Source organism: Sturnus vulgaris, chromosome 2, assembly GCF_052056855.1.
Source record: "Sturnus vulgaris isolate bStuVul1 chromosome 2, bStuVul1.hap1, whole genome shotgun sequence".
Classification (NCBI taxonomy): domain Eukaryota; kingdom Metazoa; phylum Chordata; class Aves; order Passeriformes; family Sturnidae; genus Sturnus; species Sturnus vulgaris.
The window spans coordinates 34,386,100-34,399,359 of NC_142244.1; the positions used below are offsets into that span (position 1 = coordinate 34,386,100).

Sequence of the window (13,260 nt, forward strand, 5' to 3'; positions counted from 1 at the left end):
TTCTGGGTATAGAGATGTAAAGTATTCAGCATCAGTTTGGTCTCTAAACACTTGGCAAAGGACTGATCAGCTGGACAGACGCTGCTCTGGCTTCAGCATCTTCAGCTCAGAGTTCACCAGCTTATCTCAAGCACAAAATCCTCACCCAGTGTTCCAGTCAATGTCCTAGACCTGCCAGAAACTGGGAATAAAGGCAAGCAAGGATCTGCTGGAGCACTGCAACCAGCAAGTCCAGTCTTGGAGTTTGTGAGTCCATTAAGGAAATGCTTGCAAGGGACTGCTGCTGTACAAACCCTCTCCAAGGGGAGAGCAGGGCAGGTCAGCCTTGAACCCAGCAAGTTTTACCTCTGTTTGTGTCAGGAGAAGATAAATCCAGGGCAAAAATGGCACAAATAGAGAGTGGGGATGATGTCCCTGCCTAGCTGCCAGGGACTCATGCAGGTAACGATGTCTCCACAAGGTTTGGTAGAAATGGCACAGTTTATGGCACTCCAGGAATTATAAGGGAGGTGGGGGGAGAAGGAAGTGACCTGATCCAAGCTTCAGACCCACAGCAGGGAAAAGCAGCATCTGCTTTTATCAACAAGTAGTATCCCACCAAGAAGCAGAAATGTCAGTCCCTGGAAACACACAGGATGGGTGAGGGGGGAGAAAGGGACCCTGGCCAGCTCCATGCCACAACACAGGAGAGCAGAGACTCCTCTCAATGCACAACATGTCTAAGAATAAAGATGTTCAGTCAGTTCTTCAGTCAGAAGACAGTCAGCTTCACATCAAGCCCCAGGGGATGAGCCTGCAGGGGAAGGGGTGAACTGGGAAGTCCTCTTGCTATCTCCCATCCTGAACCCTTTGATACACAGCTGCAACTCACAAGAAACAGGGAGAGCATCAGCACCTCCCAAAAGTGTAGGTGTGGGGCGACTTAGGGTGAAGTAGAGGCACAGTGAAAATGGGGAGCAGCAGGTTTTTCAGGATGCTGGCAAGCCTCCATGGAAACCTGGGCCTGTCCCTGCTCCTGCATCCTGGGACATGTCCTTCACTGAGACTTCTCAGGCTCCTTGGGTTGATTAGAGCTGTTTTTAAACACACTTGCTCCCAAGAAATGCAGCTGTCCCTTTCCAAGGACAGCAGTGGCTGTGGGCAATGGTGCAAAACCCAACCAGTTGAGCCCAAGTCGTGGCAATTTCTTCTGGAGTGTGCAACCCACCAGATACAAAACGTACACCAAGAGTCAAAATATAAACTCAAAACATCACCTCGTGCATGCTGAATTGCCAGGCAAGTCCTCCCAAGTCCTGGGGCTCAATAAGGGGCTCTAAGCATCATTTCTGGGAAAGCCACATCCCTCAGGTGGGCAGGAAGGGATGCCAGGAGATACATCAAGAGCCTGACTGTGGAGAACCAGACCTCCAGCAGAAATTCAGGCTGTGTTGAGTGGATGGAGGCAGCTTTTACATCATCCTCAAAACAGCTGGCGGGGACAAACTCTGCCTCTCACAGCTGTTGCTGCAGCAGCTCCACTGCCCATTCTCCCACAGCAGGGCTGGCTGCTGCTGGAGCTGCAGCTGCTGCTTGTCTAAAGGGAGGAAGGGACAGTACTCACTCTTCTTCCATAGTTTGTGGCTGTCCTTTAAGAAACGGCATCATTTGGCCATTCCTGGCAGAAATCAGGGGATTGCAGCACACCCAGGAGGATACAGCTAGAGGCACCCTGAGTGGACAAGGGGCTTCCAGAGGGGGAAATCATGCAAGGACCAGTAAGGAAGAAGAGGGTGTGATAAAACATCCCTTGGCCAAATTTTTCCGTGTCCAAGAAATGTAATGTGGCAAATGATGAGGGAGGATTGTGACAGATGTCAGGAGTGAAACACTTCAGAGTTTTGTTTCTTGGGCACACAGGCAGCTGTTCTGTGCTGCCTCCTCATCCTCTTTGGTCAGTGAACCTGGAGGTCAGCATTAGCCCCTGCCCTGATGGTTCCTCCCTGGAAAGTGATGGGGACACCCTGCTGCTCCTCAGTGGGAATGTTGCAGCAAGATCCCCCACTATCCCAGGGTAATAAACCACCCTTCAGGGCACTGAGAAGTCAAAGAGTTTTGTGAGGACTCAGAGTTGCTGAGTTGATTTTGGACTAGCAAAGATGGTTCCCACCACTCAGGCTCTTAAAAATGTGCTGTCCCTGTGTCTCCCAGCCTGGGCCATGGTGCTTGTGCTGCAGCTTTGTCACCGAGGAGCCTCTTGGGTCCCACTTGGCATCACCAGGGAAAGTCCAGAGAACTCACTGGGTGCTTCTTACCCTTCACATGGTGGATGGAATAGGAAGGAGACTCAGACTGGCCAGTGGGACCCACCACCAATGAGAGCTCCCTTCCCCAGCTCACCAGCACCAGCAGTGACATTGCCTAAAGCTCCTGCACCCACTCAGGAGCACCCAACCCACTCTGCCTGTGCAAGGGGAGACCTGAACTGGCTGGTGCCTGCTCTGGGGACACCACCATCTTTCTGTGCCCCAGCATTACCACTGACCTCGTGCTGGTCCTTCCTGGGTTGGGACCTACCTGGTGGATTCTTCATGGTGCAAAAGAGATGGGACAATTTACAGTGTTCCAGGGTTGGGCTGTTCCCAAAGCCTGGGGGGGTTTCAGAGTGACTACAAAACACAAAGGCCTTGAGTGAGAGGTAGGGTTAGAGGCTGATGTGGTTAGAAAATATGAGGAATAGAAAATGTGAGGAATAGAAAATGTGAGGAATAGAAAAAAGCGGTGGATGCTTCCCATCTAGGAACTCACAGTTCACGCAGCCATGAGGCTGGGGAATGAAAAGGAGTGGGACTGAGGGAACAGTTTGCTCCCCAGTTCACTGTCCCCCTGTGCCAGTCGAGACTCACTCCCCTGTCCACCTTTGAGCATTTCAACTCTCCACTGTTGAGAAAAGAGAGGACTGTTACCTGCCTGCTGCCCTCCAGGGCACAATCCAGGCACATCTGAGCCCTGGACACCATTGCAGCTGCACATGTGGACAGCACAACCATGATCTTGACCGCCAGAAGAACAGTTAGCCCCAAATTTAGCAGGTTAGTGGTTTTAGGGTACAAGGTGAGGGATGAGCTGGGGCTCACTTCACCCCCTGCATTCCCAGGGGAGGAGCCCAGCAGCCTCTCTCAACCCTGCCAGCCATCATGGCACAGTGCCCCTTCTCCTTTACCAGGCTTAGCCGTGGTGTCAGAGCAGACCTGGCCCAGCAGAAAGCCCCACCAGACCTGGGGGAAGCACAGGGGTGTCGGCGAGCATTAGGGACCCATGCTGGGATGGGAGCAGAGGGCTCACACATAACCCATGGCCTGGGGGAACACATTTGCCTTACAAAGCTCCTGCAACTTGAAAATGTGAGAGGAGCAAAGCTGGAGGTGGGGTGATCACAAGGGAACAGACACATCGGGACACCAGATTCCACGTCGCGATGATCTCCTTATCCGTGCCCGTGTGCCCCGGCTGCCTCCAGCACACATCCTCCAAAAGAAACACAAAAAGCTCCTTTTAACGTTGCTCGCAGAAAATGAACAGGAAAGGAGAGGGCTCTTCGGTGCAGCTGCCGGGAGAGGGCATCGCAGCCCCAGGAATCAGGAATGCTCAGGCAAGCCAAGCCAGCTCCCTGCTTACCGGGTTCAAGCTACAGATCCTCCTCGAAGATGAGCTCGAGAACCAAAACTTGGAAGTCTTCTGAGCGCTGCTAGAAAATGAGGGAGCCACTCAAAGCTTCCTCTGCACCAGGAGCTGCAGTGTTCTAGCATGGGATAAAGAACACGCCTGCCAGCGTTGCACCTGCCAGTGTATCGCTTCTCCTGGCACTTATCCCCCCGTTTCATTCTAATAAACTAAAATGTCATGCAGTTATGCAGAGGAAAACTGCTCCCGCCAGGATTTAGCTGCCAGTTTGCTGTGTCTGGCTACCCGAAGCTATTTTCCCCAAAGCTTTTCCCTGTCTTTCCTCCCCTGCTCCCACTCCATAGATCAGCTGATCTAACACAAGGCATTGTCACCTTGTGTCTATCTCCAGAATTATTTCTCTCCAAATTCCATTATCGAACTCAAATTATGTAACTCCAAAACTATTAATCTATCAAATAAGCCTTCAATAATTATTTGTTCATAAATTTGATTATGAATTTACCTTCAAGGAAAGCCACCTTGGGCTTTGAAGAGTCTTCAGACAAGTTATACTTCACTGAAATTAGCATCAACCATTTCTTAAAGTCTTGTCATCATTCATTGTCTGACATCTCTCATCCCCCATCCACTGCTGGGATACTCAACCAAGTTCATCTCAAGAGAAGAAGCCTCCAAGACAGAAAGTTCTCCCCAGAAATCATGGAAAATGGTAGCTAGTTAGAATGCCCCCTTCATGGGGCCGAGGGTAGAGCTACCAGACACCAATCCAGTAGTATTTTTAGGGGCACTTGGGGGGACATACATTACCATGAGCAAAGTTTACCTGGTACCCAGCTTTGTGAAGCTTCAGAGGAAGAGAAGAGGAGAAGAGAAGAGAAGAGAAGAGAAGAGAAGAGAAGAGAAGAGAAGAGAAGAGAAGAGAAGAGAAGAGAAGAGAAGAGAAGAGAAGAGAAGAGAAGAGTTGAGTTTCTGGTGCCTAAAGGTATAAGAGAGCTGGAGAGGGACTCTGGTCAAGGGCATGGATTAACAGGACAATGGGAAATGGCTTCAGAATGAAAGAGAGATGTTTTAGATTGGGTATTAGGAAGAAATTCTTCACTGTGAGGTGGTGAGACATTGGCACAGGTTGTCCAGTGAAGATGTGGATGCCCTTCCCTGGAACTGTTCTAGGCCAGGTTGGATGGGACTTTGAGTAACCTGGGTCTAATGGAAGGTGTTCCCCCATGGCAGGGGTTTGGAACTAGAGGATCTTTAAGGTCATTCCAACCCAAGCCATTCTATGTCTCTGTGAAGGGGAGGTGGTGTCGGTGCAGTCAGATTTATTTTCTCTAATGGGACAAGGATATCCAACATGGGATGCTACCACATCATGGCAAAGAAAATCACCCTAAATCCCTGCCAGCTCAGCTGCAATGTTCCTCTTGCTCAAACGATGGGGTCTCCATCTTGGTAAAACACAACTTGATGGGTATGTCCTCCGGCTTTCCTGAAAAATAGCTGATGGAAAGCAATCTTCAGCTCCAGCATCTGTTCTAGGCAGAGGGGATTTTATGGAGTCACATTGATTTCCTTATTCTAGTTGGTCAAGTCCCCCACTAAAGGTGCTCCCTTTTCTTTCAGTGACTTCTCTAAAACCTGGTTCAGCACCCAGCTGACTCACAGGAGCTTGTCAGAGCTCCTCACTCCCACATTCCACAGGTGCTGACCTCAGAAAGTCCTCTCAAAGCCAAGTTGAGCTTCTCAGACTTGAGAGTAAAGCATCCAGGTCAGATGATACCCAGGCAGCATGATGAACTCCTGCTCTTCTCATCAGCCTTATCCTACCAACCCTGAAAGAAAAAGTGATGCTGGGAAGGTGGGTGCACATACCCATCTCAAACCCACCCCTGATTTCCTCCTTCATAGCAGGAGTCTCAGACACCAAATTTACCTACAGAGAAAACAAGCATCCAAGCTTCCTTCTCCTTCAAGCTGTGGTCTAGATCCTGCTTCCAGTCTGCTTCCCAGAATATTAACTATGTCCAAACAAGATAAAATAAGTGATGAAAGTCATACTTGCTGCAACAGCTTCTAGTGTAGTCACTTTGCACAATCAAAGAAGATCTAATTAATCTAAAATAGGTCAGAGAACACAATACCTCATTCAAGCACCCCCATTCATTTCTGCTATCACTGCAAGGATCATTGAAACAGCAAGTCAAGGAGAATCAAATAATTAATCAAGGTTTTATTTAAGGTTTCAATTTTTATTTTTAAAATGGCTGAGCTGACCTGGCACATTAAACAAACCCAGCAGTACAGTACAGGAGTTATGCCAAGGCAGCATGGGAAGAAGTACATTATCCAGCAGATTTTAAAACTGCAACAGCTTCCATATTTCCAGGTGGGACACAACACAAAGACATCTACCAGCAGCAGAGAGCTAGAGTCAGAAATCAGTAGGTGCAGAGCAAAAAGCCTTCTTTACAAACACGAGGCTGAAGTTGGGCGGCTGCTGACATGATCCCAAAGCAGAGCTGATCTCAAAAAGACACGACACTGATGCTGCAAGGCAGGAGGGAACAAGCTACTTGTCATCCACAGAAGCCTGTATTAAATTAGTTTCTGCTGTTTCACACATTCAGGAAATCTGTCCTCTCTCTTCAGTTCCTTGGCACATCAAGGCCATCTCCTCCGTTCTAGCTCCACTTTTCTTTTTCAGCTGAATTTTGTCATTTTTTGTGAACCTCCTGGACTAGCTCCAGCTCTTAGCACAAGCTGTGACTCAGAGCCATATTGCTGCTCCACTCTCCACCTTCAGCACCTTTTCCCTTCTCGGGCTCCTTTCTGTTCTCCACCTTCAGAGACGCTGCTGCCTTGAGATGCAGCAGGCTGCTATGGCACTCCCTGAACTTCCTCAGCAACTGAGTAATTGAAGTTTTAACCTTTGCTTCATCCTACCCTTTGGACCAACTCTGTCTCTTTCTCACCACTCATTGTAGGTTCCATTCTGGCAGCAAGTTTCTGTCCAGCTCCCATCTGCATTGCAGTTTTGTTGCTGTAAGCCATTCCCTGGCAAAGCTGGCAGCTGCTTCTCTAAGGTCCCACCTTTGCCACCATGAACTGTCATTAGCAACAAATTATGAGATCCTACAGCATTCATTATACATATGCTCCATCCAGTTGGGCTTATGACCCCAAAATACATTTAGAGGCTCTCTATTACAGCTAAAGTAAGAAGCCATTAAAAAGTCTTACTGTTTTATGGGGGAAAGATGAGCAGATAATCCGTTCACTTTTACAAATTTTAACACTGAAGATGTTGTCATTCACCAGACAAATGGACTATGCTCTTAATTTGGAGTGGGCTTCAAACAAATATTATTCTTGGAAACTGGTCAGAACCAATTTTGCTGTCAGCCAAGAAGGGTGGGTTCTAAGAAAGCAAGCATCTACTACAGACCATTGCAATCCTTTTTTTGCACAGTACTCTCCTGCAAACGTGCCCTACTTACACCCACCTGCAGCATTTTGAGACAGATGGATCAGGATAGTGACAGAGATCTCAGCTAAGAGCTAGACTTTTATACACACAACACAATCCTGACCAGGCAACATCTCAGCACTTTTTCAAAACCAACCCTCTCAAAAAGGGCATCAAGCTGGCAACACAACACTGCAGCAACCCCAGCTGCTTTGCAAAACAGTGGCTTTTGTGTCAATGTGGTGTCTACCCACCAAACCTCTTCTCAAGCCTTAGCCAGATCGTTTAAGTCAAGTAAGAGTCTCCATGGAAACCTCCTTTCTCAAGGAGCCTCTTTTGCTGGAGAAATCCCTGAATCTCTTTTGTTTGAAAGGGGAAGGCAATTTGGTAGGAGCATAATGCCTGCCTAGAGAAGTGCCTGTAGCAACAAATCAGATTCATGCTCTTAAAGAACACATCCATTCAATGAAGACATTTCAGGGATGGCTAAAGGTGTGCTGCTACTACTGCTGCAACCAATCAGTTCTGCTGTGCCCTCCATCCCTGTCCTGGCTCTTCACTCTCAGCCTCACAGAATATCCTGAGTTAGAAGGAATCCATAAGGATCACTGAGTCCAGCTCCTGGCCCTGAACAGGACAACTCCAAGAATCACACCATGTGCCTGGCAGTGTTGTCCAAAGAACCTGCCTTCTTCCCACATGGTCTCCATATCCCTCTCACATGCAAACTCTTGGACCCAAGTCAAATTGTTTGTTTAAAAAACCTCTAAACCTTAAAATACCCTAAAAACTAAAGTAATAAAAATCAATGCCCATTCTTGAAACATAAGAAAAGTCTTATTGAAGATACCAATTGATTCTTAGATAAGACAGTCTCTGTGTTTAAGAAAAGAAATGTGTTTTAGCCTCTCCTCCAACAAGCCATTTGTAAACTGTAGGATATGAAATTATTTCTGGTATAAGATTGCTTGAGATCCCTCAAAAAGGAAATCAATTTTCTGAAAGGACAGTCAGAACAATTGAATATTTAATGTTCTAATATGGAAGAGAGAACTTTTATGTTAGCAGGCAAATTAATAATTAAGAGTTGTGATGAAAAATGGTTTCAACTCAGGCAAATCAGTTAACAAGAGAAAGTTAGCAGGGGAAAAAGGCACAAAAGAAGCTGCCCAGTTGGAGTCACTTTTGAGTAACAGCAGGGACAAGATATTCTCAGAAAAATAGCCCTGGAGATAAAATTTTAAGTCAGAAAGTAGCTATTTAAGAGCCCTCTGTAGACAGGAGTGTGCCATAGACAGGAAGGGCTCTTCAAAAGCTAAGGGAGGTGCTGGTGCAGGCAACTCACACATGAAAGAAGAGGGGAGGAAAGAATGCATTTCAGAACAACTTGAACAAAATAAACCCATTCTCCTAAGATTAGGCTAATTACAAATTTTTAAAAAGATTTTCTGAGAACAAAAAACCACAATGTGTCTGGTAACTAGAAGCTAGGTCCAGGCACACTGTGGCAATCGCCTCCTTTTCCCACCCACCCATCACGAGTGGGGACAAAACAGGCTGGGACAAGATGACACACAGCCATGGGCACAGTCTTGCAGCTTTTCCCAGCAGAACGAAAGGCTTTTGGCAACACCTCTCTCCAGCAGCCAACACAAACCAGGCAGGACCGAGTCCATGTGGAAGCTGAACACAGAAGCACATTGTAAGAGGAGGGCTAAACAGTCACTGTCGATCCTTTTCCATTATGCAATAGAGGATTCAGAAGGGCAACTTAAAACATAAAAAACATTAAAATAACCTTTTCTATCTTGTTTGGGGAAGTCTAGCAGAAATCTTGCTGCAGGAAAATAAACTCCTGTGCATGCTCACAGATAGGGCACATCTGCATTAAGATTCTCATCTCAATGAGATGCAGAGAAGGGAGTTGGGGAAGGGAATCAAAGAGACGTCAGAGACATTAAACACGTTGTGGGTCAAACTGAACCCTGTGCTGTCTGAAAAACAGCCAGCTGCCAAATCTGCCAGTCAAATGAGATTTCAGATCAAGAAAGATCTAGACACTAATTCTATTCCTTCGACATATGCCATCCTGGGTCTTCCAGAGAGAATACGAAGTCCTCTTCAAAGGGAATTATTCAAGCAGAGTGGCCTTCCATTCCACAATCTCCATCTAAGCTCCAAGCAGATGAGCTCATCAATAGATCACATCCCTTTCCAGGTCGGCAGCTCTACTGTTCTGCCCGAGGAATTCATCCTTGGATACAAGCTTTGTGAGAGGAAACTTAACAATATTGGGAGATGCAATATACGTGCACAAAGGGAGAGAGAGGCTGCACATTTGGGCAACAGACTTCACCCCTCAGACTTGTGTCAAACAGTGACCACCCTGGAGCACAAAGCATGGGAGAAGGCCCCTCAGAAGCAAAAGAACTCACAAAGTACCTACACCCAGTAAAGCTGGTGTAATAGCTGTCATGGTCTGTGGAGCCAATCAGAAAAATATATTTAAATAAAGCCCAGACCCAGGGAGGAAAGGGCTGAGCCAGCAGCAGGTCTCAGCAAGTAGGAATGAATTTCTGTCCAACAGAAAGATAAGGGGTTACTCCAAAATAGGTTTAAACTCTGCTCACTTTGTAACCAAAGCAGTACAGAGAAAGAAGCTCCCACAGTTACAATACACATTTTTTTGTATCGATTTTCTCTATGTGCAAAGTTACGTCCTTGGGAGCCACTCGCTATCCCAAAGAAATGCAGAAGAAGGGGTAAGAAACAAGGTTAAATTACTTCATCCAACACATTCAAGTACCTGATGACCACACGAGCAATGACAGACTTGTCTGGTGACAGTGAATTCATCAGTTCTCCTCTAGCCCCAAGTTAAGAAACGCAGCAGTCACTTTATTAAAAATCAGTATACAGTTGAACATAAGCCCAGTGTTTAAAACCAGTCCCTCTGGTAGTAGTTCCAGGTTTCCTGTTGTTTTACAGATTATTGGCAACCCAAGGAATCAGTAGCATAAAGAAACCATCATTTAAAAAAATTCATGTCCCCACATCTCCATGGAGAAAGCAGCATCCATTATCAGTTTGTTTTCCATTGGACTTACTCTAAGAAACAAGTTTTCAACATATTTTTCAGGCAAACCTTGTCTTTAGAATAGTAATTGCTCTGTTTGTTAATCATACAGGGCAACATCTCTAAAAAGCCTCACAGCGTTGATAAAATAACCCTAAAAGAGCTCTCTGTCATTTTTTTCCTGTGATTTATTTCCTAGAACAACAAAAAAATATTTGAGGTTTGTTTAACTAGTAGAGTTGCCACTAAAGGAGGAAGGGGGGAATAGGGGGCAGTTCACACAATTTGGCAAAGAGATCATCCATGAATTAAGTTCTTCATTGGCTGCAGGAAGCACACAGAGGCCTTGTCCATGCTTCCTCGAAGCATCCAGCAGTGCTGCAGGAGGGATGCACCTTCAGCCCCTCGTTCCCCTCTCAGCTGACAGCTGTTCACGTTTGCTGCTGCCTGCTTCCTTCCCCTCCTCGAGTCATCCAAAGCCCAGAGCAGCCTCCGTGGTGTAATAGCAGCTTGGCAGAAGCAAGCAAAGTGCAGCCAGTAAAAGATTTAATTTATTAAGATAAACATGGTCTAAGGCTCCACATTATTTTTAAAAATAAACAGCATAAGAAATATGAAAACAAGCTGGCTTCGCTACGTGTAGGTCAGGTTCAGATGCTCTCAAAAGGATCTTCTCACCCATACAAAATGTTCTTCCCCTCTCGTCCCCATCACGAGGATGGAAGGACAGTTCATCATGTAAGATCAGCCACGTCCCTGCTGTGTGCCCTTCCACACACAGTGAACAATGCCTCTGCCACCTTTCAGGGCAAGTCAAAGTTTTAAGAACATCCCTGTGAAGAAGGAGCAGAAGGGGAGAAGGGCAAATAGTTCAGTCTCTGAAATTAACATCTAAGTCTTGACATGACGATTGTGTCGACTTCACCACTTTAATGGTTGTTCTTGGCTGCCTCCTTAGCTGCAATAATTAGAGGAGTGAGACTGGATAGAGGCTTTGCAATTTTCAAGAACTGGTGCTAGGACAAAACAAAAGGAAAAATTGTTAGATCTTTCAGAATATGCCCCAAAAGTGGCTATTCTAAACATTTTCACTTAAATCCATATGAAATCCAAGAACCTATTCTAGCCTGAACACATGAATCCAGAAGTTCTGTTACTATGACAAAATTTTGGGTATTGCCTGCAGTGATGAAGAGATTTGCACCCAACACATGCTAAATTATCCAATGTTTGCACACATTCAAGATCAATCAAAACCCAGTGAATTTCCCTGGGGAATTATAAAGCTGCAAAATCTATAGTGAATCCAGTGTGAAAGAAGGTGCACTAGAACCAACCTGTGTGATTCAAACACAAGGCAGAGGGTTCCATGGAGGGATCACCTCTCATTTCCCTGTTCCCTGCCATCACAGGTCTGGAGAAAGCTTTGCCTTGCCCTTCTACTAGATATCTGAAATTTGCAAAGCAGCTGAAATTCAGGAGAGCAGCACAGAGCTTGCAGCACAGCACCATTCAGCCCCCTATACAGTTGCTCTTCTTTAAGTAAAACAGCACTGATTATCAAAACAGCTCTCAGTGAGAGTGAAGGGCAAGTCCACAAGCTGTTCTGAAAATAAAAAGCAGTGATAATCCACAAGACTTCTGAGCATCAGAAGGGATCAATCATCCAGGGCAACATGCTTCAGAGATCAAAAAATAAAAAAAGGCAAAAATTCAGAGACCACAAGGTAGTTAAGAACAGGCTAAAGTATTAGAAGAGTCAGAATGTTCTCCTGCTCCAAGGAACAGGACATAACTTCTTTCTGATATTTTAGGACTGAAAAGTCCAGAAAAAAAATTATCTTTCAGCTACTACCATACTGCCAGATATTTATGCTTCATTATAGTCTCAGAAAGCAGCAACACATCTAAGTCTGAGCCCACTACAAAATTTAGCAGAGAGAAAGGAAAACAAAAACATGGAAACTGTCTGATACTTAAGGTCTGAGTGTTCCTGATCACAGTGGTATTTTATAAAGACTTACATATTCCACCCTCATGGCAAATTTGACAGAAAGAACACACAAACCACTCCTCTCATCCATGTTGGTAAAAATCCTGACAGCTTGGTCCTCAACTTTCACTGTGAGTTCAGACTAAGACACCAGGTTTGCAGTGAAATATCTGATTATAGGGTGGTGAGGTTGCCCAGAGAAGCTGTGGATGCCCCATCCCTGCAATTGTTCAAGACCAGGTTGAGCAACCTGATCTAGTGGAAGATGTTCCTTCCCATAGCAGGGGCAGTGGAACCAGAGGATCTTTTAAGATCCCTTCCAATCCAAGCCATTCTATAATTAAGATATCTCACAAGCTTTGTTCCATCATCTCTGTAAGGAGTAGTATCAAGCAAAATGTGGTAAAAGTGAACTGGTCCAGTTAACTGAAGCCATGAACATTTCAAAGAGCTTCGTGATCCCTCCTCCCAGAAGGAGACAGCCAGAATATCTGACAGCTAGAAGCCTTCCTGCTTTCCAAATTGGAACAAGCATGACAAGACTGTGACAACACACACAGGTGTCATGGCCAGACACACGAGGAAACCACAGGAATCAGGGGGCTCAGCATCTAGCAGGGCTGGGACACAGCTTCTGTATGAACACACTGCACAGCTGCTGCCAGTAGCCAGTACTGGAAAGGGAGTGGTTTGTTATCACTTTATTATAGATTTATGTTCGGGGGCTGTGGTTTTCAGCTGCTTTTTTTCCCCTGAGAGGTTACCTTAGCTGTGCTTGTGCTTCCAGCTGATGCAGTATTTAAGACCTCAAACAAGACCCCACCCTAAGCCTGGCCTCACTCAGGACTGTGTGATTACACTGTTCCAGCCTTGCTCCCTCTCACCTACCTGTAGCAGCTCTTTTGCAGAACCTCTCTTTTCCACGTCCATTTCAAGACAGCGATTTAAGAAGTCTCGGAATATGGGTGAAAGCTTTTCTGGATTCTGCAGTTCTGGAGTCCCGTTAGTGGCAATGAGATACAGGGCCTGAGACAAAAACAAGCACCCAGGAAACAGGAGGTT

At 46.0% G+C, this 13,260-nt stretch overlaps 1 protein-coding gene across 10 annotated transcripts in view; it reads right to left on the bottom strand.

Annotated features, from left to right (window-relative positions):
• Positions 1 to 10,006: 10,006 nt before the first annotated feature.
• PAK1 (p21 (RAC1) activated kinase 1) overlaps positions 10,007 to 13,260 on the bottom strand; it is a 97,751-nt gene continuing 94,497 nt past the window's right edge. For all 10 annotated transcript variants that reach the window (XM_088159232.1, XM_014887365.2, XM_014887368.2 and 7 more), the window contains 2 exons: positions 13,087 to 13,224; positions 10,007 to 11,221 (listed from right to left, as the gene is read on the bottom strand). In XM_088159232.1, coding sequence (XP_088015358.1) covers positions 11,135 to 11,221; positions 13,087 to 13,224 — 225 coding nt within the window. In that variant the 3' untranslated portion in view covers positions 10,007 to 11,134. The remainder of the gene's footprint in view (positions 11,222 to 13,086; positions 13,225 to 13,260) is intronic.